This window comes from Equus quagga, chromosome 19 (genome assembly GCF_021613505.1).
Source record: "Equus quagga isolate Etosha38 chromosome 19, UCLA_HA_Equagga_1.0, whole genome shotgun sequence".
NCBI lineage: Eukaryota > Metazoa > Chordata > Mammalia > Perissodactyla > Equidae > Equus > Equus quagga.
Window position 1 is genome coordinate 19,630,423 of NC_060285.1, and position 27,926 is coordinate 19,658,348.

General features: G+C 40.4%; 1 protein-coding gene across 1 annotated transcript in view; it reads left to right on the forward strand.

Moving 5' to 3' along the window:
* Positions 1-219: 219 nt before the first annotated feature.
* LOC124230192 (uncharacterized) overlaps positions 220-27,926 on the forward strand; it is a 79,676-nt gene continuing 51,969 nt past the window's right edge. The window contains exons 1-4 of the mRNA XM_046646001.1: positions 220-12,606; positions 21,388-21,462; positions 22,376-22,650; positions 24,631-27,736. Coding sequence (XP_046501957.1) covers positions 6,219-7,148 — 930 coding nt within the window. The 5' untranslated portion in view covers positions 220-6,218 and the 3' untranslated portion in view covers positions 7,149-12,606; positions 21,388-21,462; positions 22,376-22,650; positions 24,631-27,736. The remainder of the gene's footprint in view (positions 12,607-21,387; positions 21,463-22,375; positions 22,651-24,630; positions 27,737-27,926) is intronic.

Below are 27,926 nucleotides of genomic sequence, written 5' to 3' on the forward strand. Positions count from 1 at the left end.
TTCTTTTGCCTACATGGGTTTCCTTTAATTCAGGAGTCCATTAAAATAGTTATAAACATTAAAGTCATAGCATAATATCAAAACATTTCTGTATATTTTATTGTAATCATAAATGCTGTTGTGGAAGGTGATACACCTCCCTACCTGACTCCATAAATTCTAGTATCATTTTCTGATGAATCATCAAGCTTGTTTTGGGAGACATTTTGAAGACAGTTATGACGCAATAGATGTTAACTAAAGGCGTGGCTGGTAAATATTCATGGGAATACATTATTAAATAGCAAATCCTCAACAAAAGTGAGAATTTTAATTGTATTAAAAAGCTTTAGTGGTAACAAAATTTTGCAGTTTCAAATTTTCCTTGGAATGAAATATCCTTCTTGTTGCCTTAGAAATACATTAGCTGGATGATCTTGTGACATAAAAGAGTGACCAGTCTCAAATTTCCAACCCAGTGCTGGGGCTCATTATGATAATCTAAGTAGTGTCTGAATAGTCAACAGGCTTTGACTTTTGTTGGTTGTGCATTTTACATGAACAGATGAATATCTGAGAAACAGTGGGGGGAATAACAATGTCTTTAAAGCTGTGCTTTGAAAATCTCACACCACTTTAACATTTTATTTTAGAAATAGTTATATCTTAAAGGATTTGCTTAGTATTTCTTCAAGTGTGATTCTCAGACCAGTTGTATTATTATCAACAGTAAATCCTAGGCACCACCCCAGCTCTACCTGACTAGAATACCTGGGGATGGGGCACAGAGGTCTGCATTTTTAAGTACTCCAGGTGATTTTTTTTTAATGCTCAGCCAAATCTATTGGGTACATTAAGTTTGAGAAAACCTGACTTCTGGTGGTCAGTAGTTATGCCACTTGCCAATTATGTCACCTTGGATAAGTCACTTCCCCTCTTTGCACCCTGGTTTTATTCTAACAAAGAGGGAGTTAAATTGGATGAATGAAAGTTCCTTCCATCCTTGAAATACGATTCAAATGCTAATGTGTCTTTAAACAGCTGTCCATAATCCGCTACTAGTGTGTAATAATACTCGCCTAATTATGCCAGCTGGGCGGAAAGAACAATTTGGTCTGAATGTGTCTGAGGTTTTGTTGCTTTGAAGTTGAGGTTTTCAAGTCTGTATCTATTTTGTCATGCCTTTGTAGAACCCATTGACAAGCACTGATTCTAAAAGTAGAAATGGACTTTTTCTCCCGTGTTCTAGAGCCCAAACACTCTCCAATGCGACTATTTTGATAAATGTTTCTTTACTTTACATTAAATTTAAATTAGAGAATTTCTTGACTTTGGAATGGAAATATTATATAGTATTTTAGGCTGGGTATTTTATTTTATAGTGATTTTTAGTTCTACTGAAGATAAATTATCAGTGTATTTAAAGTCAAAGCTTAGGTTTAGATTGTAATTTTGGCTGCAAGAAATTACATACTGACTGGAAGATAATTGAATTTTTAGTAATGTGCTACTCAATACTTAGCTCTTTTTATATGAATATAAAAGCCCAGCCTACAACAATGGGACTCAATACATTTCCATATGTTAGTATTATTATCTGTTTAATATCTAGTAAGTGAGCAGCTTTTTAGAAATAGGAGTAATGTTTTACTGACAGTTAATCCTGCTGTATCCAAACAGAAGAAATATATGTAAGAACATTACAAATATGTAGTATTAGTGTTTAGTATATTTCTGAAAGGAGAAATCTAAATTTTAATTTCAGATTTCTAAGTCATGTAATTTAGTTTTGTTTCAAAGAATCTACCACTAAAATGTCAGCTTCATATAAACAAAAACCTTGACTGTTTTCTTCACCTCTGAAAACCTTACTTAGCACATAGTAGGTACTCAATAATTTTTTTAAAAATTTTGACTGGAATCACAGAGAGTGTAGTGAAGATTATATCTCACAAATAAACTATTTTGCAAGAAAAAGTTAACAACTGTATTTGCAACTTTCCCTCTTAAAAGCTGTTGAAAATTTTGCATCTTAGTCTAAGTTATGATTTTTTAAAAGAAAGATATTCCCCTTTAACCGAATTTAGACTAGATTATGACTAGGTAGTTTGTATTTACACTGGTTCAACAATAACTGACATATGGAAGTGCTTAATAAATGCTTGTTAATTAATAAAAGAAACAAAATTGCATCAATGAAACTTCTCGGTTCTCTATAGTGGAGCTGAAATGATCAGAAAGCAATGAGTGACTTGTCTAACAATTGCAAAAAATCACAGAGGAGACAAAATAAGAAAGCCTATAAAAATGGACTTTGCAAAGGAAAGGGGGAAAAAAGTGATCAAAGCTTCCTCTTTACAGTGGAGTGTGCACCTACACAGACACACACACACACACACACACACACACACACGATCACTGCCTTTTAATAACTTGCCTGTGCAGTTTCAGAAACTATAAACAGTAGTAGATTTGATATGTGCTGGAAATGGCTCTAATAGCTTCTGTACTGTGAATTTTCTCCGTGTTTATAATCTTACATTCAACTCCACTAGCTTCAAGGCACAGTTTACCTTCTCATCTGTAGTAAGCATAATTCCTTTAGAGAATAGGCTCAGAGTGATAAACAATTACAGAGAAGATTGATTCTAGCTCCCCAGTGCATGTATACAACTCTCCTCTATAGCATTATTCATAACTCTTTAATAATAATTGTTTTGTATATTTCTTGCACATTGTTTTTTTAGGACAACAATCTATAAACAATTGAACATTCAAGAAAAAAAGAAAGACAAGCAGACATGCCTCTCTGAGAGACAGATGTGTTAAGTCTCCAAGAAGAAGCTGTTACTGCAGGAAACATAACACCTGCTTATTTCCCAATTTGCCTAAATGGATTAAAAAAGATGAATGACAATTAGCTTGAAATGCAGTCCTTATTTTTTCTCAGATCATTCTTATGAGACGGGTGATGCCCAAAGAAAGTAAGTGGATCTTCACTGAGGTTATTAAAATCACTTCATACTTTGGATGTGTATGGTTTACTCTTCCTAGAAGTAAATTAAAGATTATCAATTTAAAAAGAAATAAACTTAGTACTCCCTGAAATCTCTTTCTTCCTAAAGCTTCTCAAAGAAATATCGGCTGCATCCCATCCTTTTCTGCAATCACCTTGCAAAAGGAGACGGTGGTGGCAAAGGGCAGATTTCTATTATTCCTTGTGAGTGATCAGGCAGAGTGGAGCTTGGACTTAGAAAGGAGTGATTAGAACTGCATCTTACTTTGTGTCTTTGAGTTTCTCCTTTATGTCTCTCTTTTCAAAAGTGTGGCCCTTGGGTTTCTTGGAAAAGTCAGTCATCATCTCTCTCTCTCTCTCTCTCTCTCTCTCACACACACACACACACACACACACACACACACGCAACATTCCTTTGACTTCCAAGGAGCCACAAGATGAGTTTGGGCTCAGTTGAGGACTCCGCCAGTGAAGGCACAGAGCGGCCGGCTGTTCCCCTGAGCGTTTACCCACTGTTTGTGGGAGGATACATTTTAAAACTTTTCCTTAGAAGCTCTCCATCCCTTGGCACCACTCAGAAGTAAAGAATCAACCTGGAACAGCAGCATTATATGCAAAGGGTAACTGTTGGCCTAGGAAGATTTTAGAGGTCCTCCAGTGTCTGAATACTCCTACCCGCCACCAACCCTGAATCTGTGGAGCCCAATGAGCTCCGTTTCCTTGGCCTAACGAAAAAAATCAAATTTAGGAATGGGGAAGGAGGAAGCAGAACCTTTCCCAAACTTCCATTCCCAGAATGTCCTTGGAAAAGCCAGGGAGATAAAAGTCTCCTTTGCAGAGTCATTCGTGGGAAAAAATTTGCTTCCTGGCACAGAGGGCAGTCTGGAATTACAAAATAGCGGTTTTATGAGGGCGAACTCTACCGTAAGACAGTGTACCTGAGGCTGGAGAGGAGGGAGACAAGAGGAGAGTATTCACGCTTCCCACAGCCAAGTTTCTCAGCACCGCGGACAGCACTCACGCCCCACACGTGTATGGCGGGCGGGAGAGGAAGAAGGTGACAAAGCCCCCAAACCTATCCTTTTATAGAACAGAAGACAGGAGAGGGTAAGGGTCGAGAAAGAAGTTAGGGCAAAGACCAGGAAACACGATGCTGACCATTGTCTTGTTCATTGCAGACTTTAAATGAATTTTTGTTGGGTAAAGGAAAGACAGAATGGACAAGTGTGACATTAATCCCCTTGGTGACAAAGTGCAGCTTTTTCCAGTTTATACAGAGGAAAGCCAAGTACCGTATTTTCTTTAGCAATGCTCTCCCACGTGGTAGTATTTGAGACCGGGGAAGATATAGCATCTCTCAGTAGCACTGCTCTGGCGATCCTGATTCAAAGGCCAGTATTTCCATCAAGCTGAACATACTTGGACAGACTTTTAATCTTCCTGAGCCTCAGTTTCCTTCTCTGTAAAATGGGGAAGACTCATTACTACCTCATAAGATTGTCACACAGATCAAATAACATATTGGGTGTAGAGAAGCCTGTCAACCACTTTAAGTAGCATCTAGCAATTGTAAATGTTTATAATTCTGATATAAAGCACAAATGAGCTCCCATAAGAATTGGTTGTTATTATTCTGGTCATCTTGGTCCAGCAACATGATCCCAGTTGATCCCTCTTGCCGAAAGGATAGACAGTTGTGGGGATGCCCTACATAAAGACCCTCTGGCTTCCATTTGAGAAAAGAGTTTAGCCAATGCAGAATATAAACCTTTCAACACAGTTCAAATCTATATATACATATAAATTAATGTGAGCAATAAAATAATGAAATTTATATCAACTTGAAGCTACAACTGTACCTTAAAAAAGACAACTTTGGAGATTGAAATAAAGATGTGCTATTTGAAGCTAAAAGCAATAGACTTTCACTCTCCATTCCCATTTCTAACTATCACACATCAGTTTGCATTTTCCTTCTCTTTCTGGAGCTGTAACATCACCAGTACAGTTTTAAGTCATAATCTTCAAAAACCCAGCACTCACTCTGCTGCTGAGGACACTTGTTTCAGCTGGGAATATCATGTTGTGCTCATTTTATGAAATGATTAACATAAACAAAATTGTTTTAAAAATCTATCATTCTCCAGATGTACTGTTTTACTGAGAAACCAACACAAGAAAACATGGCTCTACTTTGCTGCCCAATTTTAAGGTCGCCTTGGGAAGTGAGAGTTGGGAGGCTTTTTGTCTTTCCAGGGGCAAGAAGTAGAGACTAATTTTTAAGATAAAGGTCGTTGGTACCACGGTCGAGCCATTTTCCCCTCTGAGCACTTAACTCCAGAGCCGATCCTAGGAAAAGCCAACGTAGTGGGCCAAATGGAGTTAATTCTTGTAAAATAAGGTAGGACAAACTGATCCCTCAAATACGCAGATGTGATGAGAAAGAATCCTGTTCCTCTAAGAGTGTTGCTCCATCCCCACAAATTAAAGGATTGTAGAATAAATATCACCCAAATCTGCCATTAGCTCCATAGTTTGACAGGGGGAAGATAGAATCAATTAAATTACAATGATTAAAAGTGCAACTTATTGAACTTTTCAGGTTTAATTCAACAAATATTTATTTGGCCATCTACTTCCTGCTCAGCGCGAGACCAGGAGCATTAAAATGGTTACTGTGGGAGCCACACAGCAACGCCTCTGTCGTCTCTACCGCGGGGACTTGGTTTAGCAGATCTATGTTTCTCCCTAGGCAGCATCCCATTCCTCGACTTCCTTTTCTCTTCCCTCTCCTGGAGCTCTCAGAACTAAAAGAGAGAGCCTTCCATTTCTCAGTCCTGGCTCAGAATCAGCTCAGATGGAACCGCAAACACAAGCTCCATTTTAAGAGGTTCAAACCTCACCGTTCCAAAGATCCAGTTTACATTTGAAGAAACTAAAGTTCCATCCCTTCGACAGACAAGCCAGGGCAGTGGGTTTTAAGCTAATCCCATACTCAGCCTGCCCTGGAACTACCAGAGCCAGCCTGGCGACTTGGAGATCAGGAGCAAAACTGGAAATGATCACGTGGCTATGCACCCCTCACCTTGCGCCGTTTCCGCCTAGATCAGGAGGTGGGGCAGGGGAGGGAGGGAGTCGGAGGAGGAATAGATTCCGGGAGAGAGAAGGATGAAAGTGAGGGAGGCATCAAAATAGTTACAGTTTTTTGAGTCCAAAAGGGAAGATGGCACTGAGGAGGAACATGAAAAGAAACTTTCAGATTCGCCCAGGTAATGACACGCTCAGGATGGTGCGGAAACGCAGCTCTCAGACCTTGCCTGCGAACCAGTTCATTAAAACAAATTGCTTCTCCACAGCCCCAGACAGATTCCATCATGAACTTTGGCAGAAGAAGGGCGGGCTGCTCTTGACCTTAGATACCCACCCGTTGACGTCGGCCAGACCACGGACAGCTCCCGCCCCACAGCTCTTCTGCCCTCCAAGCGCTGGGCAGTCTCCAGTTCCAACCGGCAGGACGAGGAGGTGGCTGCTCAGATCAGCCTCCTCTTGCTCTGCTCCCTCCCCAGTCACCCCTCGGGTGTCTTCTGGCAGCCTGGAGTCCGGCCTTGAGCTAGGTGTCCCACGAGGTGTCAGAGACAGAACCAAGAAAGGGGCGCCCAATGAAGACCTAGGTCAGCAGCCGCTGGGAGCTCAGCTTCAGCGCCCAAGAGGCAGCACCAGGGAGATGACAGCGGGGAGAAGGCGGCCGCGGCCCCCAAGAGACGACAGGGCGGATGTGGCTTTACTTTTCTCCCTGAGGGAGGCTGGCTTGTTAAAGACAGCCCAAGTTGTCAGGTACTGCTTCGCTTGGGGTCCGTGTTTGCTTCTGAGTGAGGGAAAGGTGAAAGAGTCTTGTCAGAAGCCTCTCTGCACATTGGAGGTGAGATTTCCCAAGGCGACAAGCTCAGTCACCCTCCGCTTTCCCCTCCACATCCCATCTTCAGTGCCTCCTAACCCAGATCTTTGGGGGGAGGGGTTGGCCAGATGTGGAATTCCCTCACCCATAGTCATCCTTCTCAGTGTCCCCATTTTGCCAACCACTGGGTCGTCTCCACACTCCCCTCCTCCCCTATTACCAGATTTGCCAATCCCCAGGTCCTGTGGAAAGAGCTGAGAGGAAGGTTGGGCTACCAGGGTCCAGCTGGGGTTGAGGTCTAGGGGTTCTTGCCTTTTGTTGGAAGGTGGAGAGGGAATGTGAGATCCTTCTGCTTCAGATTGGTCTTCTCTGCTGGCTTTCCTTCTAAGTATGGAGGAAGAGCTTAAGAGCAAGAAGTCTTCCTGCTCCTCCAAGACTGAAGAAGCTTTTCACAGGTAGAGCCTTTGTTCAAGGAGCTTGACATTTCTTTGTGTATGTATGGTTGGTTGGTAGGGGAAGACGGGGGGGGCATATTTCAATTCAACTGAGCAACACCTTCTAAAGCTTTGGTGAACTCAAAAAGGACTCAGGGCTAGCCCAGGAGACAGTGATCAGGGTGGAAGACTGGACTTATGTGAAGGTGGGAGAGGGGGAGAGAAGATGGGAGAGGGAGGAGGTTTTCTCCCTGATTGGATATTAGAATGGGAATACGGACACGCTGTTGCCTTTAGGGATTTATAGTTTCAATCATTGCTACTGGTTGTGGGCACCTAAACCAGAATCAGGAACGGGAGAATTTGTGGAAGGGTGACTAGGAATCTGAAAACTAAATACTCATTTAGGCTTTACCTGCGTAGTTCAAAGGGGGGAAATCCAAACCAGCTGACACCTTCAGGCAAGTGCTAAATGCTCTAAAAAGACACTAATTGAAGACTGTAAAAAATTTATTAGCAAATATTTTGAAACCACCCAAATGTCCCTCAATGAGAGATTGTTTAGATGAATTATAATCTATATACTGAAATACTGTGCAGGAGCTAAAAACAAAATGAAGTAAATCTGTAAATATTGACTATCAAGGAAGTCTAGGAGGTATTGTTAAGTGAAGAAATATGATCATATTTTCATTTTTTAAGAGAAGCTGTTAAGGGTGTATAGTCTATAGGTGTATTTCTATGACACGGAGGAATAAAAAAGACTGGTAAGTACCAGAATGTTGACAGTGATTACTACTGCAGCTGAGATGGGAGTTGGAGACTGTTTTAAAGAGGAGAAAAATGATATGATTAAAGGTAATTTGAACTTAATTCAAATTAAGTTTGAACTGAAAAGCCTCTTGTTGTTTTTATTTTATTTCAATGATTTCTGTAATAAAAAAAAAGTACTACTAAAATCAGAAAAAGCAAGTAGATGAAGATATCAATTCCTGATCCATCTATCCCTTCTACTCCTTTGAAATAAAGATCCACCATCTACAAGCCAGATCTGCTCCCAGGGCCAAGGGTGCTCTGTCCCAGCTGAAAACTTACATGAATATGACATTCCTAAGTCCAAGGTCAGCCTGTTTATTGATACCGAAAAATAAGAGCTTAGAGATGTGCCTGCTCACCCAGAAAAAAGAGGCATACCCTCTTTCTCTATGCAGACTTTCTGAATCAAATCTGAGCAGAGGTGAAGTTCTGCCATTTCCCTGGATTGGCTGTGCTCACTAACCATGTCTCATTTTAAAGGTACTTCCTGAAATTTCCAAGCGCCGCAGTCTATTCAAACTTTTGTTCTTTTAAACCTTTCTGTCTAAGGAGACAGAAGAACATAGTGATTAAGCAGGGGAGTTGAAGTCTGACTGAACCATGGTTTTCTCATTTACTGATTATATGACCTTAAGCAACTTATTTACTACCTTGTGCTTCTGTTCCCTTATCAGTAAGGTGGGAATACAATAGCACATAACTCATAGGTTTGATAAGAGTATTAACTAAGATGAACCTGTGAAGAGCTTAGGAGACTGCTAAGTGTCAGCAGTTATTATCACTAACCCTGTCTAGAAAACTGCAAATCAAGGGGCAATGGAAACCTCTTAGAGGCAGCTTGAATCTTCCTAGTGTGGGCAGGAGGGATGGAGCTGCAGAAATGGGAATAGATTAAGGATACTTAAACTACAGTCTGTATACTTAGATGGAATAAGATGATGAGTTTTAGATTCATACTTCCTTGGATTCAAGGCTGGGATCTACCATTTACTAGCTGTTTGCACATGAATAATTATATTACCTCTCTGTACATTTTGTTAACTACAAAATGTCAACAGTAATAGTGCGCATTTTATATAGTGGCTCTGATAATTAAGTGAATTCTCAGCATTTGTAAGTGTTAGCTTCTATTTATGTTTTGCCTTCTAAAAGCAAAATTGCTTCAGATGCTGTCAGTGACCCACTCACATCCCTTTGTCCTTTACACTTCAGTGCAGCTGCCAGCTCCTGTATTTTTCTTCCTGAAAGTTTTATCGGGATTCTAAGGCACTTTGCCTACACTTATGGTAGGTCATAAGTGCCTCAAAATTAATAATCACTCATCAGCCTTCTACCAATGACCAATATGAGTTGGTAAAGGTTTTTTTTACACTGATTCCCAGAGCTTCCTCAGAAGGATTAAGCTCAGTTGCCCACAATAATAGCTGCTTGATAACTTCTCCTTCCCTGTCTCTCTTTCCCATTTCTCCATCTTCAATTCACCAATAAACTATTTGCACTGGAATTCTTTTCTCAGGGTCTGCTTCTGGGAGAACCCAAACTAAGACAGAGGTCCATAGTGTCCTGTGGTGATGATGATGGTGGCATGTGTTGCTCATACAAGCTTCTGCCTTATTTCATTCCAAGATTGCCATTCAGAAGCCCATATCCTATGAAATTATTAATTTTAATGTTTGGTTTTGCTCTCTCTTAACTCAGATATCCCCACTTCTCTTTCTTACAGTTTCCTGGTTTCCAAGGAAAGTGCAAGATCTTGATAACTGCTTCTAATTGGTAACCAAATACGGTCCCCTCTCACCGTGTAAGAGAAATGCCCTTGTTTGTCTGAATTTCATTCCAGAACTTACTATTTACACTCTCCAAACTTCCAAAAGAGGATACCAGGCAGCCTTTTCCTCTGCAGTGAAAATAAATACCATCATGCAGGAATCTGACAGGCAGTCCTCTATCTTTCCAAAGAATATGGCTGGAAATGTGGTTATAGATTTAGGCCAATGGACATGTGCTGCAAAACCTCTAACCCAAGAGATACAAAGAAAGGTAAACTAAACTCTCCAGTTCATGAGTGCCTTGGAAGGAGCAATTCTCGTAGTAGAGTGGGTAGCCTGGAGTCAGACAGGCTGGGTTCTTATCCTGGCTCCTCCACAACTTAATGTGTAACCTTGAGAAATGTATCTAATGTTGCTAAACTCTGGTCTTCTCATTTGCAAATTGGCGATAATAATAATGTATACACACTTCACAGTTTTTTTTTCAGGGCTTTAGTATGCTAATTCACATTAAGAACTTAACACAACGGCATATCGTAAATGTCTAATAAATGCTAGCCCTCACTTTAAGTATTGAGAAAAATGACAACAACAGCATTTTGTAGAGGAACCACAAGGGACTATATGGTACACACTGAGTTTATAGAATCTGGAAGCTGGAAAGAGATCCTAGACACCCTCCAGCACAGCAACCTCCTAATCAAGGTAAGGTGAGGCAACATTCTGCAGAACACACAATTGGTTTCAGCAAGCAAGCAGTGATTTTTCAGTACATGTTAGACATGATTGTTGGTATTAGTATTGTTGCTGTTGGAACTGCAGGCAAAGCGGAGAGCTGGTTTTGGAAGACATTAGGGTTATAGGTCAGTGCAGAGCCTGTTTCTTGTCACCTAGTACGTAGCCACAGGTAACACCTAACACCAGCTGAAAATAGGGGACCATTTCTATCCTCCAGGCCAAGAATGTGGATAGGGACCTGTCTACCTTGGAAAAGGAGGTGGGTCTTCCTGGGTGCAGTTTGCCAGAGGGAAAAATAGGTGTAATTAGTATGGCACTGGGAGGAAAATACATAGAGACAGAGAAAAGAGCATGGTTTCTGCCTAGACAATCTCAGTGGGTGAGATCTAGGTTGGCAGTTGGTCAGTTCCCAGGGTAGAATGAGTATCCACAGTACACAGGTCACATTGCTGAGCAAACGCACCAGTGGAATTTGCCCTAGAAATTTCTGCCCCTTATCTCCAAGAACGCACATTGGAGGCTCTATCCAGAGTGAATTGCTGGAGTTCTTTTGGAGATTGTAACTCAAAGAAAGCTGGGCTGCCTTGTGGTCTATCTTATCACAGTACAGTCATGCACAAAATAATGACATTTCAGTCAATGAAATGTATGACGGGGGTCACATAAGATGAGTACCATGTAGCCTAGGTGTGTAGCAGGTCTACCATCTAGGTTTGTGTAAGTACACCCTATGATGTTTGCACAATGATGAAATTGCCTAACGACACATTTCTCAGAACATATCCCCACATTAAGCAATGTATGAAGGTATTGCTTTCTAAAGAAACATCATTCTCATGGCAAAGAAGCGTTGTTGGCAATTTAATTCTTGACTGGAATTTTTGGAAAGGGTGTTGAAGGGAAATTCTATTTCTTTCCGTACAGCAAAATAAGTACACTGAACTCCAGAAATTTCTCTCCTTCCTCTTCCCTGTATTTTCTGTCTCTCAAACTTCCAGCCTATGAGGGTTTTCTTTCTCTCTCTCATATCTACCTTCCTATCTCTTCCTGACTTTCTAGCTTTAAAGATAACACAGTGTTATGGTTCAGAGTGTGATCTCAGAATCAAATCGACTAGCTTTGAGCACAGCACTGCCCCTGTTTGTTTGTGGCCTTGGAAAAGTTGCCTAATAATATTAGTTGACTTTGTTGACTTTTACCTTGTGCGAGACAGGTACTCAGTAACTTGTCCAATGTCACTTAGCCAGTGAGTGATAGATCCAGGACTCCAGCTCAGGCAGCTTGATTCCAAAGTCCACACTCTTGGAAACTATGCTATTCCTCAGTTTTATCATCTTTAAAATGGAGATAATAATAATACCACCTCATGGCAGGGAAGGCAATATATCACAGAGTGGTAAGGTGGTAAATATATTAATTTCCCCTTGACATCAAATGTTCTTAATGGTTCCATTTTACTGAGTCAACTGAAGTTCGGAGAAGTTCAGTTACTTTCTTATGGTTACACTGGGAAATTGCTAAAGCTGGCTGGATTTCAATTCAAATCTAGACTAGGCATTTCAATCCTATACTCAGCCATCTGTGAATGATGTGATAGCGGGCATGTTTCTCTGCCTCCATGGGCCTCAGTTTCCTCATCTTGAAATTGAGGGATGACAATATCTGTCATGCCCACTTCACAAAGCTAGGGTAAGAGTAAAAATTAAATATGAAAATGAAATTTATAAACCTTCAAGTGGCATGGAAATCTAAGTTAAGTTACCATAGAAACGTTCTGCTAAGTGACATACAGCTGGGGAATGACCAAAGTTTGATGGACACACCAGACACACTAAGAATCACCTGAGGACACCATCGGTGGCCATTCAGTCTACAGGGGGATCTGCTAAGAGAACCTGCTGAGGAGTGGACAGAGGCATAGCTCCCAAGGCACCTGGAGCCAGAGACGCGGGAGAATAGGTGAGCTGCCCCTGCTGCACATTTGGGGATGGGAGGAGAATCTCTCTTCTACTGAAACAGTTCTGCAGAGAGCCTATTCCTGGGGACAAAGGAAGCCATAACAGTTGAGCTAATGGAGAATCCAGTTACCTACACATCCAATCTCCTCTCATCCCCTGTCCTAACAGAATCACTAGAATTGCCTTTCCTGGGGAGCAGTTGGCCTCAGTCATTTGTTCAACAAATATTTAAGTACCTATTATGTGCCAGATTCTATTCCAAAGAATACAAGTAACTTTCCTAGCTTTCACGGAGTATGCATCCTGACGTGGAGGAAGAGAGGCAGGAAGGGAAACACAAAGAAATAAAGAATATAATTCTTTTGTATGATAAGGGCTGTGAAGAAAATAAGCATCTGATAGTTCATTAAAATAATTTCTGATGATAGATCTCTATACACTTTTGGCAAATAATCTGAAAGTGTTCAGAGAATTGACATCACTATAATAAATCTATAAGTCTCATTTACCTATTTATGTCAATAAGCTTTATCAGCACCTACAACTATCAAAAATTTTTTGTATAGTTATGGTTAATAATTATTTGTTGTGGTGGTATGTTTTTGTGGTGGTGGTATATTTTTTGTATAGCTGTGGTTAATAATTATTTATAAATTGTGTATGAGTAATGTTTGTAAACTTTACTCAATCCAAAAGAAATATTTTAACATTTAGGACCCCTGGCCACAGGAAATTTTTTAAAATCAGACTTACTTTTAATTTATACTCATATTTTTATTGCAAAAATCAATAAAATGCTTTAGAGATAAAATATGTCACATTGGGATAAAATTCTATGTGCAATTTGGAAGGGAAATAGGATTCCAAGAGAAAAGGAAAAATAAAATTTCTAACTATTAAGTGTTTATTTGTGTATTTTGAATGGATTATGGTGAATATCAAATTGCGATGGAATTCAGATATCATTGGATACCTGTGGAAGAATAATCTACAGTTTAATTTTAAATGTTAATATTTTAATACACCAGGAACTATATTGTTTGCAACACATGGTAAAAATTTTCAGATGATAACTTAAAAGTATACGAAGGGCAAAAAGTTTTACAAACTTCTTTCAAGGAGTGTATGAGAGAAGTTTGATGACCTTGCATGTAATCTGTAGGCTGCACTATGTGTAGTGGCCCCTAGAGGGAGTCTCTTCTCGCTCATTGCCCCAGTTCTGCTTCAAGGACAATCTGCGGAGGCGGAAAGAACCTGGAGGGGAAGGAAATGTGGCCCGATGGAAATAGCACTAGGCCTAGTGTGAGTCTTGAGTCTTCTCCTAAATAGCTCTTTGCTCGCTGAACCATAGTTTCCCCACTTGGAATATCGGCATAAGAAAACCTGTCCTCTCTAATGCACAGTGTGGTTGAACATAGTGGTAAAGAACACAGACTCTGCGATCTGACTGTCTGGGTTCAAATTCCAGCTTTGCCACTTACCAGCTGGGTGACCTGATGTACGTTTTTTATTTCTCTGTGCCTTCTGTCTGCCATCTAATAATAACCATAATAGGAATAATAATAGCACCTACTGAATAGAGTTGTGATGATTAACCAAATTAATATTTATAAAGTGCTTTGAATAATGCCTGGCACATAGCTATTATTATTACTTATTACCTTAACTATTACTGTTGTCATAATCATTCACATGGCTGTTGAGAAATCGAGTGAACAATGCATGGGAAATGGTTTAAACCCTCTGGTTGTTACACAAATAAAAGAAAAACTGATAGAACTATATTGGTTATAGGGCTTTCAGGAGCAGATTACAAAAAAAAAAAAAAACTCTGCTATAATCTATAAGGAGATTTATTATTTCCCATAACAGTAAGTCTGTAGATGTGACAATCAGAGCTCCAATGCCATTGATCTCGTCTCTGCCCTATGAGTTTTTTATAAGAAAACTCATAAGAAAGTGACTTCTCTCATGCTCACAGGATGGCTGCTGGCAGAAGCTGAGGCCAAGTGTTTTCTTTCTGTTATGGTATGAATGTTTGTGTCCCCCCAAAATTCAGATGCTGAAACCCTCACCCCCAAAGATGACAGTAATAGGTGGTGGAGCTTTTGGGAAGTGCTTGGGTCATGAGAGTGCAGCCCCCAGGCATGAGATTAGTGTTCTTATAAAAGAGACCCTACAGACATTCCTCTCCCCTTCCCTCATGTGAGGACAAAGCAAGAAAGTACCAGCAATGAATCAGAAGGAAGACCTTACCAGAACTCACCCATGCTGTCACCTTGATCTTGAACTTTCCAGTCTCCAGAATTGAGGGAAACGAATATCTCTTGTTTAAAAGCTACCCAATCTGTGGTATTATCTTATGGCAGCCCAAACAGACTAAGATATCTTCCATCTAATTGGCCAACTTAAGTCGGGTGCCCATCTCTGGATCAAAAATATTTCTTAAGAGAATACCATGCACTAATTGCCTTAACCCAGGGTATCTGAACTGACTATTGGCAAATGGAATACTGTGACTGGATTAGGCTAATCAGGATCCAGTTCCTGAAACTGGGAATTGGAGTCACGTGGTGTCTTAGTCAGGGTCCCAGCAGGAAGCAAATGACATATTAAAACTAATTAAATGAGGAGAATGTAATAAAGAGACTTTTTAAAAAGCTGGGCAAAGTTTAGGGAACTAAACTAGGGATGGTGCAGTCCAGGGGCTAGCAATAGCATTACTACTCCTCAACCAAAGGAGTAGGGAGCTTTTACTAGAATATACGCATAGAGAGTAAGATGGAGAGGGCCACCCAAGAGGATCTTTGTCCATCCTTAGAGGGATGCTGTCAACCTGGAACTACTTAGCAAGGGAGGAATAAATACCCTAACCTCACTCTTCTACCATTTGCTGAAAGCCACAGTGAGGGAGCCATTAGTGTCATCAATGCACACCCATCACCAGATCAAGCACCCAGGCCCTAGGTCAGAGTGGAGAAGGATACAGATGCATTTGGAGGAGCAAATGGAATAGTGAGCACAAATGAATATTGAGCACACATGGGCTACGCAGGAGAGGGAATGATATCTAAACAAAATCATGTCCCGGTACGAGAGAGGAAAGAGGTGCTGGATAGACATCTAACAAGATTCGCTATAAGTATCCTTGTTCAAAATAAAATTCTGTTTCTTCTTCAAACAGAAATTATCTAAAGTTGCAGATGTCTGTTATTTGTAAGTAACATCCATCCTCCAGGGAGAGGCACAAGAAGATAACAAACGGCTGACTTGCCGCTACTTGATGAGAGATTCAGGGAAAGAGAGATATCCTGCCCTTTCAGGGAAAAGTGAAGAAACCCATTCCCATGAGGGGTTGCAAAGAGAAGTGGCTGTTCCCTTGATAAAGCCAAAGAAGACAAGCCTAATGAGGCCTAAGCCAGTTACATGGTGTAACTTACTAAACGGTGTTGGCTGCCTTGCAATGTTTTAAGGCAATTTCTTTGCAATACATGATCAGTAGGAAAAGATTTGGATGTTGCCATTTTCCGAAGGAAACTTGACTATGCTTAGTAATAGAGAAAAATGTTCTCCTTGGAAAGTCTCATATTTCTATGCAAAGTGGTACCCCAAGTCAGAATTTACACAACGCTTATTGTCTTGTGTATGAGGATCAGTTGATTAGTTCTGAACTAAATGTCAAGATAAACAAACAAATCCCGAAAAGACTCCAGGAAGCTCGATGACTAAGTGGCACCATCAAGGGCCCACCAAGGGCGAGGAGAGTCTACTCAGTGGTTCTCAGCACTGGCTGCACTTGGGGAACTTTAAAAAATTTCTGTGCCCAGACTCCACCCCAGAGCAATTAAATAAGAATCTTTCAGTAAGGTCCAGGAATTGTTACTTTTTGGAAAGCTCCCTAAGCCATTCTAATATTCTATCAGGGTTGAGAGTCCCTGGTCTATAGGATACTTACATCTCTGATACATGCAGCATGTCCAAATCAATGAGATCTCTTGCATTGTTGATTAACTTATCAGTTCAATCCAAATAGCCATCCTGACAATGTGTAGCCTGTGGCTTTGTTTTGCTGTGTCTTCCAGGCAGATAGCGAGGCAATTCAATAGAAGGGTTAGGAATGGGGGCTCTGAGATCAGGCTGCCTGGGTCAAATTCTGAGTCCATTCTTGGGCTATGTAACTTTTGGAAAGTCACTCAACCTTTTTGATTATTAGTTTCATAATCTGTAAAATGGGGGCAATGGTAGGAATTTGCAACATAGATTGTTTTGGAGATTAATTTAGAATTACTCTCATGTTTATGGAGGTCTTAGTGCAGGGCCTGGCACAGAGTGAACTCTCAACAAATGCAAACTATTATTATGGGTATAGATTTAAGCCAACTGGAAGTCTCAGAAGGATCCCTACATTCTGCTCAATTCGTTTTGTAGAATTCTCTCTGGCATGGGGGTAAGGAGACAGGGATGTTGAAGTAGCTGGATCTTATGGCCCCATCCAACTCAGAGTCTGTGGATCTATGAGATGCTTCAGAGTCACTCTACATGAAAGGCAAGGGCATTAACAATTAACAAACAGAAAACTATGGTTATTCTTGCCCATAACAGCCACTACTTATTGAGTGTGCCAGGCACCATGTTAGGTACTTTCCGTCGTCTGTCATTTAATCCCTTACAAGAATCCTACAAAAATAAGAAGTATCCTCCACTTTATTAATGAAGATCTTTTGGCCCAGAGAATACATATAGCTTTCCCAAGATCACCCAGCTAATAATTGACCAAATTAGGGTTTCAGTCCAGGTCTCTCTGGCTTTAGAGCTCATGCTTTGTCAACTGGGCCACTCTGCTTGTCTTTAATGACATTCCTCAACATTAGGACTGCTATAACTTTTTCTCTTGGAGAAAGAAAAACACCTTGCTGAACAAATGGGGCCATGTCTTAGGATAGATTCTCTTTAACTAGTCTCTTTCTTTCTAGAACAACACAGATCTGGAATACAGAAGTTAAGGGCAAACACTGTGGAACTGGCTTTGGGTTACAGAGAGGAAGTAAACCCCTCAGACAGTGTTGCTGGGTCCAGAACTTTCCCTGGAAAAAGAATTATCTTCCCCATGGGAATATTTTTTTATCCTGCATGATGGGCTTGTAGGAAGTGTAGTCCCGTGGGGAAGAAGGGGTAGCGTCTGCCTCTGGTGTTCTTCTGAGGACCCACTCTCATCAGTGGGGGGTGTTCAGTGGGTGGAAGGGCTTCTTACAGCCCACTTCTGAGATGTTGATATGAGTCAATCCATTACCACTACAACCTACTGCTCACTTGCTACTGGGCAGGGCACGAAAGCCATAGTGATCTCACTTTCCCCTACCCCAAATGAGGACATTTGGCCACACATGAGTTTTTCCTGATTTTGAAAAGTGCTTATGTGCCGACTTTTACAAAGAACAGTGTTGTAAATTGCATTTACATATGTATTTTTTAATAACCTCATTTCAAAGACAAAATGATGATAATAATAGCCTGGTTTTATTAAGGGTTTTTTATGGGCTAAGCTTCACATGTATTAACCCATTTAAGCCTCATCATAACCCTGTGAGGTATTGATCTGACCTTTCAGCTGCAGAGACTGTAGCCCAGAGAGATAAGTAATTGCCTGATGGATTCTGCGGTAGATCTCTCGTATCTATCAGGTACCAGCAGGAAAGAGAAGAGACCGTCAAATTGGGTAAATTGGGAGAGTTTAATATTAGGACTGGATACAAGGGATAGGCAAGGTGTAAGGAAATCCAAAGACATAAGCAGTCCCTCTACCCTACACATGAAGGGAAAGACCTCTGACAGAAGCTATAACCTTGAGTGGAGAGGGATAGCCAGGCCTCATGGCCCAGCAGGGAGGGAGCTGGGGGAGCAAATGCTCTCAATCACTCCCCTCCCTTCTTCCCTCCAATCTTCTACAGTGCTCTCCATCAGCTGAACCCAACTGGAAGTCAGAGGACAAGACGCTTGATTCAGTTCGTATAGGTTGACCTCCCTGGGGCACAGAATAGGGTCGAGAAAGGTGGAGAATAGACCTGGAGAAGCAAACGCAATATTTACATGTGATCTCACTTTGGTCCATCAGTTCTTCTCTCTCTAGAATTTGAATTTGGAAACAAAGAGAACCAGAAACTGTCATTAGAAGTGAATACCATTAATGTTCTTGACAAATGGCCATGAATTTCTGCTGCTGAGGAATTTTGAGCTCTTCTGCTTTCATTCCTTCTCCACATTGGGTGCTCAGCTCCCCAAGATGTTTCTGATAAGTCCCTTCTGCTTAACCCAATCAAAGTCAATCACTGTCGCTTGTAACCCAAAGTCTCTAACTAAACAAAGCCCATGGTTTCTCTCAGTCACCTAGTCTTCTCTAGTATTAGCATTTAGATCACAGCAGTTATACGTATATTCCCAACTGTTCTAAAAAAAATAGCTTATATTTAATAATAAGAATAAGGAGAAGAGAGAAGAAGTGGGGAGGAGGAAGTGAAAGGGGACAAGAACAAGAATGATTTTTAAAACTCTGAACATAGTTAACTTCTTTGACGTGATTCTGTTGGGAAACACTAGTCCCATCCTCCATTTCCTCATGTTGCTGTTCCAGAGAAAAACTTAATTTATAGGGTTGGAATTTTTATAGAGTTGGCTACTCTGGTTAATTGAATTTCCTTGTTAACTGTTCAGCACTTTTGAATTTTAATTCTAGATGATACCTTTGTTAAAATGCTGTTAGCTTATTTTCCTTCTTTAGTGAGTATTGAATCATCCCATAGAAAAGGGCCCAGGCCATATTGCCTGGAATTTTGTGTAGATCTGCAGCAGTTTCTCAAGTCCCCTAAACAGCAGATTGGAGAGACACTACTCACTCGGATGTGCTGCTCTTCCTTGTAGAGAAATCAATCAGCCAGTCATTTATTCTGCGAATATTTGTGGATCACTTACGTTGTGTCTTTTCATGGGAGCAATTTACAATCTTATCTTGTCTTCAAATTATTTTAAAACACATCTTGACAGAAAAATCATTTGTTTGCTTGTTTCGTTGTCTCTTAACTGTCCCTGTGGAGAGCTTGAGTTTTTAGACTCTAGGTTTCTGGTCAAAACCTTTCTGTCCACCCGGGGGCAGCATACCCTTACATAGAAAAGCACCTTGAAGGACGACAGCTGGCTTTCTGAGTGCCTGGCTTTCAAACACAAGCCTTCAGAGTATTTCCCAAATAATTGATCTCATAAATATTAATACAGAAAAATTAAACTTGAAGACAGCATTCCACAGTCAGATAAATTTGGGTGACTCTGGGTTAAGCAAAGTTAAAAGGTATCTTCCCTGCAGGAACCTTTAATATGCTTTTTCTTCCCTCTCAGAACCTTTAATATGCTTTTGTGGTTCAAAATTAACACTAGGACATGTTCACACTGTGCCTGGCACTGTGCTAAGCACTTTACCTACATTGACCTATTTAGTCCTCACAATAACCCTATGAGGTAGGCACTAACACTATTGTCCATTTTACAAATGAGGAAACAGAGGCACAGAGCTCCTAAGTGGTAGCTGAGTTTCAAATCCAGGCCATCGAGCTACAGAACTTGCATATTTGACCATTAAGCTAGAATGCTTTGCGGTGTGAGATGTCAAGAGGGGAAACTTAATAGTCAGTGTTTCCAAAATTTATTTGGCTTTGGAACTCTTTTCTTCCTTCTGGTCAACATAGAGGACTCATGTTTAACAGAGCACACTGTGAGAAATGCTTTTATAATGTGATGACTAACGTCATCCCTCTTTAAAATTTAACTGAAAATGTAAGGCCACAGGCCCATTATGTAATTGAAAGGTTAACATTTAGTTGAATTCTGATTTGGTGGGAAGGCTCCTGTCGTGTCAATCTCTATTCTCAAAGCTAATGCTATGGACCCTGGACTATTCACTGTAATTAAAGTCTGTCAAATACCAGTCAGAATTGGGTCTTCTCAAGAAGAGGGAAGAAAAGGTATGCAGTAGAGCTGTAAGAGTAGAAAGCCACAGGCTTTAGCAGGAAAGCTAAATATAGGTGGAATGCTCTGGGAAAATGAGGAGGTGCTCATCTCTTCATGAGAGTCCAAAATAAGACTGAGATTCTAAATAATGTGGAAGAATTAGAGCTGGAACAAGAGTGGCCCCTCTGACCAACATAAGGTCTTTCTAGAACAAGGTTAAAACAGCTGAGGGATAATCTCCCAGGAGGTTGGATACCAGAGAAGATTGGTGGTTATTTTAAGCAGTATTTTCTACACCTTAGTCATTTTTATACTAACTTCATGATTTTTTTCCTCTCAGGATCCCACTACTTTTATTTATCCAGTGTTTTCTACAAATTTTCTTATACTTTTGTATAAATTTATTATTATTATTATTATTATTATTATTATTATTATTATTATTATTATCATTGTTTGCTGAGGAAGGTTTACCCTGAACTAACATCTATTGCCAATCTTCCTCTCTTTTTTTTATGTGAGTTGCCGCCACAGCATGGCCAGAGACAGATGAGCAATGTGTTTCTATGCTCAGAAACAGAACCCAGGCTGCTGAAGCAGAATGCGCCAAACTTTAACCACTAGGCTGTTGGGATTGGCCACGTAAATTTATTTTTTTAAGAAGCTTAGTATTTGAGAATTTATGGTTTTGAAAGAATAATTATATTTTTCTAATATATACATTTAAAAATAAAGAAATAGTTGTCTGTATTCTGTCTAACATGCTGTGTGTTTCATTCTTTGGAAGTGCTTTTCTGAAGGATAAAAATCTACCTGTGTTGTGAAAAAAGAAAAAGGCAGAATTGAGACTGAGTTAAAGAAGGTGAGAATAAATTTGAAGAATAAAACAAACGGCAAGAGGTGAAATATATCTGTCCCTACTCTGAGATACAGTTTCAAGTTCCTTTCTCAGATTGTTCTAAAAATATTGGTAGTTCTTTTGCTTGTATTGTAACACAGTGGTTGAATAAATAGATTATCTACTTTTATAAACAGATTATCTTTTTCTTAGTTCTGTCTAATAACTGCAAGAAAAACATCAAATACACTTGATATAAACTGTCAAACCAAAAGAATGTTCATGATATGGGATATTTTATTTATGACAATCTATATCGCAGCTTTGTGTTGACATTAGCTTTATGGCTTTTTAGAAATAAATTTTGAGTTTTGAAAAACTCATATTTTGCTTTTAACAAGTAAAACATATATTAATATGCTGCAAAATCCACTTCATCAAACAGCATTTCATCAATCTGTAGGTTACCCATGGCACCAAACATTCTTCCATATCAGTATTGGACACAGAAATTCAAACACAGATAATTAAACCTGTTGCAACAAAATATGAACCAGAAGGTTATTTAATAAAAACAAGAACATTCCCTATAGCAATATTATCCAAGAGAACTTTCTCTGGTGATGGAAAAGTTCTGTATCTGCACGTGCAGCAAGTAGCTATTGAATTGGAATTGGCATAGTGTGATGCGGCCCATGTCCAAAGCATGAGCAATGATAGTCATGTACAAATCACACAATGGCATAACCAAAACTTTACCTGAATAACCTACAAATTTTCCGTTATTTTCTGTCTGGACCCCACATAGATAGAATAAATGCCAAGCTGATTTGGTCAGAATCATATACCTCTCTCTCGGTAATGCTTTTCAGATTTTCTAGTAGGCTTAAATTCTATTTCTTTTCTTTATTGCCACTTGGTATAAAAATTGCAAAAGCAACTCAAGTTCATTCATTGGATAAATGTTTTGCAAGCCTACTCTTGGCAAGATCCTGAAGATGCAGTACTAAACAGGACAGATGTGGTTCCTGCCTTCATGGAACTAAGATTCCAGCTGGGTGAGCCTTGTTGTACCATAAAGCTTCATCAGTGAGACAACAGCTTCATGAGAGCGTCACTCAGATAATCCAGAAATTAAGGTGCACAGAACTCCTTGGACATGTGTACCTAACTCTGGTACCTATGTGGGAGGAAACTAATCTAAACTGGAAAGTAAGAATCTATTTACAAAAGCTTTTTTTTCTCTTTTCCTACTTTCCAAGTGATGACCCCTTTCTGAGGGTGGATTTTACACCCCAACAGATTTCAACTTGGTGAACATATCACCTCACTTCCTTCTTTCTCTCCTTCCTTCCTTTCTTCCTTCCTTCCATCCATCCTTCTCTTCTTCCCTCCTCCCTTCTCTCTCCCTCCCTCTCTCTCTCTTTCTTTCTTTATTCATTCATTTATATAGATTGGCTTTACACTTTGTGAAGAAAGTTTCTAAAATTATCATGAACATATTCTTTGTATAACTTTTTGTTGATGGCTCTGCCATGCAGACTTAAAGAATTTGTTGCCCTGGCCTGGCCCAATGGTGCAGTGGTTAAGTGGGCATGTTCTGCTTTGGCGGCCCGGGGTTCACTGGTTCGGATCCTGGGTGGGGACATGGCACTGCTTAGCATGCCATGCTGTGGTAGGCGTCCCACATATAAAGCAGAGAAAGATGGGCATGGATGTTAGCTGAGGGCTAGTCTTCCTCAGCGAAAAGAGGAGGATTGGCAGCAATTAGCTCAGGGCTAATCTTCCTCAAAAATAAATAAATAAAAGAATTGTTGCCCAATAAATCAATCCCCTCAGCCTTTTAAAGTAAGTGAAGTCTTTCTCAGGGAAAAGAGGAGGATTGGTAGCAATTAGCTCAGGGCTAATCTTCCTCAATAAATAAATAAATACATAAATACATATATAAGTAAGTAAATAAAAGAATTTGTTGCCCAATAAATGAATCCCCTCAGCCTTTTAAAGCAAGTGAATAGGAAGTTAAGGCTTAGATCTAGCCAGACATTTACTGTTTATCACAGTGGATAATCTTAAATGATCACTTAGAGCATAGCCAATTGTGTACCTCAGACATACTAGCCAATTTGATGTGCTAGATCTATGCTTTGTAGGCGGAGAAGTTATAATTTATAAAACAATAAGATTTGGGGCTGGAAAGCATCGTAACATTTTTCTCATGGTGGATAATGGGTAACAATTGCAGGGCCAGGTAAGTAATACAAATGTGTGAAATGGACAGCACTTAAGACCCCAGAGGCTAAGCTGCTTGTATTCCTATCAAGCTAACTCTTGATTAATTTCACTGTCCGCTAAAATATTCTGTTGGCCAAACAAAATTAGGGCAGTTTCATCTATCAGGTGCTGCTAAAGACATAATATCTAAGACCTAAGATTTTTTTTAAAGCCTGTGAACATGTTTGAGACCTAAAAAAAAATGTGTTTTGGCTCCAAAACATAAAAAGAAAATATCAAAATTAAAATTAAGATTTAATCAGATGCTTATAGAATGTAACATATAAACCAATCAACTGCAATTCAATCATTTGGTTGCTAATTTCAATTATATTTAATGTGGAATGTGGAATATGGTTAATTTTAATATGTTTGATAGATTTGATGGGCCTACAAGCATAAGATTGCCTAGAGCCCTGAAAAAATAGAAATAGCAAACTTTTCTGGATGCCATGTTGAGTTGCCAAGTTGCCAGTTTGCAAGCCCTGAACTATGTGCTGGTTGTCCAGATCAGAAAGTTGTGTTCAGGGAGGTCATGTGAATTGGACAAGTTCCCACACTTAGGTGGAGGCATGTTCCTGACTAGAACTTTCATCTCTTGACTCTTGCATGAGGGCTTTTGCACCCAATGTCATCTGCATCTAATTCATCAGGATACTTGTTAAAATGCATATTCATAAGCCATACCATAGCTCTACTGAATTAGAACTCCCAGGTTCAAACCCAGGAATGTGTATTTTGCCCTACCTAAAGCTCCTTGTCATTTTATCCTTTTTCAGTGACATATTTAGCTATTTAGCTAGTCATCTCTGGTTAGTTCATTGAGTCAATGTATTTCCAGTGAGTTGATGAGCTGGATTCAGTTGACCAGATGACATAACGTGTATGTGATAAGTCTAAAAGTGGTTTCTTTTTTTTTAGCAACCCTAGAATGGATAAACAAGAATTTTTAGATTCTTTCCTCAACTGTGCCATTGGATCAAACATTTTAAAGCTCTCTTGGAAGAAGAACCTGGGACCTGTTGATCAAAATGCCAAGAAACAGCTCTGATGGAGGGGAACTAAGGACAGAGATGGAAAAGCTGACTCAGTAAAAGCTCAGGGATAACCGCTGCAGCCACCCAACCCTTTGGCCTCTCTACCTTTTTGACTTATTTCTTCTGAACACATTAGTTCAAAATGGTGGATGTACAGATGCATGGCATGTTCCAAATATGTGAGTGCCAGGCACTGTCCTAGGTGCTGAGAAATCCATGATGAGCAAATCAGACACAGTCCTTGTCTTAAATTTGCTTACTGTTGGCTCAGAAAAGAGCAAACAAGGATTTAATCTCAGCTCTGCCACTAACAAGCTGTGTCACCTTGGGTAAGTCACTTCACCTTTCTGACTTTCTGTTTTCTTATTTTGACCTTTAGTTCAGCAGAACCCCTATAGGAGCACCAATGGCTTTAGAAAGTGGTAGGCTACCATCTACATTGAGGTTTCATTGATGCTTGTGCCTCTATCCTCCTACCAGTCAATTCTTGTTTAATTCAGAGCTAGGCCGTGCCAGACCAGTGAGAAGGCTGTCTTCTCCACATGGCCCCACCCAGGGTCCCTTGGGTCCAATTACATCAACCCTTTCTCGAAATTCACTCACCAAATTAGCTGTTACGTGCTCTGGCCGTGTGAGTGGATCACATCCATTACCTCACAGATGTGATGGCTCCAGCAAAGCCCCCAGGGAGCTGTGCAGCCCACTGCAACCTCCTTCAAGGGCTTTCAGAGGAGCAGGAGCAGATGCTTCCCCTCTGCAGTGCTACTGGTCCATAAAAAGAAAAAAATGATCCCAGAGTCAAAAGATTCACTTTCAAAAGAGCCCCAGGGCTAAAACAAACTGTGGTGACAGACTGGCGGGAAGAAGAAGCTAGAACGATATCCACAGAAAAACAGAGACATTTGTGGATATTAAGAGAAAATATGCATTCTTCTGATCACCAGCCTAACCAAGTCTGGCAGATTCTGATGGGGGCATTTTTGTAAACATTTAGGTTTAATCTGCGCTCCCTCATTACTAAATTAGTCCGGAGTACGCACTCTGGGTGACACATAGGAAGAATAGTAATACATCTCACTGTTAATTTAATTAATATATATTGAGCAGCTATTGTGTGCTTGGCATCATTATGGGCACTGGGGATACAACAATGAACGAAACAGTGCTTGCTCTCATGGTACACATTCTAGTTAGGCAAGACAGAAAATAAAAACAAACTAATTAAACAAAAAGATATATGTGATATGATTCACGTAGTGACAAGTGCTATGAAGAAAAGGGAAGTAGGGAAGGGGACAGAGAACAAAGAGAGAAAGGACTGCTCTTTAAGTTGGGGGCAGGAAAGACTTCTTGACTGGGGTGACATTTGAGCAGAAACTTGAGTGAAGGGAGGGGGTGATCTAGGCAGATACCTGAGGAAAAAACATTCCACACAAAAGAAAGAGCCTAACCAAGTATCTGACAGGGGCTGGCTGCTATGTATTTTACACACCTTATAAATATTTTCTCAATTAGTTCATAAAATATGAGACAGGTATTTTCACTGACGTTTGAGAAAACTGAAGTTCAAAGAGTTTAAATGACGTGTCCAGGCCACACAGCAAGTTAAGTGGCAGAGATGGAAGGTGGCTCTACCTCAGTGTTCTTCACTCTTACGCTTAGCTGTTCCTGGCGTTAGTCATTCCTAAGCTTCACTTGAATCTGATTCTCTGTTGCCCCATATAAAGCACACTCTCCCACCTTCCTAAGCTTCTTCCAGCTCTGAGTTCTGGAATTTGACGCAAATTCCCTAGAGACAGAGTTTGGTATTATTGCCTGACTCCCATGAAAGGTTAGATGAAGAAGCCCCTGAGAAACCAGCTGAGGCATGTGCCCAAAGATGGCTGAGTCTAAAAACATCTGGAGGCATAGATGGAACTGTCCTCATCACGCCATGGGGAGGCCAGCCTCTCCCGGGCACTTACTTAGGTTGCTGACTCCATGTCTTTCTTTCTGGGGAGAATTGGGTATGGGAGGGTGTCAGTTACACCCGCCCTGACTAAGGAAATGTGCAGAATGGAAAGACAGCCATTACCCCAGGCTGGCCATTGCCTCCTTAGCAACAATAGCCATGTACACATTCACACACAAACACTGCACCAAAACAAGCAAAGGTCACTCTCTCTGGGCACTTCCAAGAATGATCTCAATTTTTCATAAAACAATGTTTATAAATTAGATGGAACCCCAGAGCAGTCCGGGAATAGAAATAACCATTTTATGAGGTTTCCTGCCATTACATTATTGCTTGTTTGCTTTGAATGAGCAAAATACAGTTTACGGCCCACCCCTTGCAGAGCCAAGCAAAGACATTTTTACGACGGCTCCAGCCAAGCGAGCCTGAATGGGGAGATATCCTTGGTACTAGTAGGGGCTTCCATTCATGGTCTTTTGACTGGAAGCACCTAAAAGGCAGGGCTGTGCTCTACTCATCTTTGCATCCCAGCACCAAGCACAGTCCCAGCACAACATAAACATTTAAGAAATGATTTTAATTGTTGAATGAGTGAATATGTGACTGAATCAATGAATGAAAGCATGATTGAATAATCTGATTGCTGGGGCTGGTACTAAAGAATGTGAGATAATTGACAAGAATACAAACACTTTTGAGCCCTTGTTAGATGTCAGAGCTTTATAAGTGATGACATCAAAGAAGTGTCCCATGTTTTTCAACCTACTTCCTGCTCTTGCTGGCTTTTCCTCAATCCCTCAAGGCCTCTGTGCTGCTTGCTACAGCCCCCGACCCCGGTTGCTCTGCATCCCTAACTCCAGAATTTACTTTGCATCTTTACCTATAAAAATTCCCATATCTCAGTCCCCCTGATGTAACTGGCTGGCATGAAGAAAAGCACTTGATAAACTAAATGCCTTAGTTGAGTTCTCTCAGAAGCAGACGCTGAGGCAAGGATTCAAGTTCATGCGGGTTATTTGGGAAGAGAGGTTGGAAGGTAAGACAACCAACAAAGGGTGTGTTAAGTGAGTTACCTCTATGGGCAACTGGACCTTAGTCCCATGTGGAAACTCTGAAAAATAGTGTGGGAAATATACCACCTTATTCCAAGTTATCCCATCCAGGGGCAAGGGAACCGGGGTATTTATGCACCATCTTGTCAGTCATAGATTGCGGGGTGTTAATTC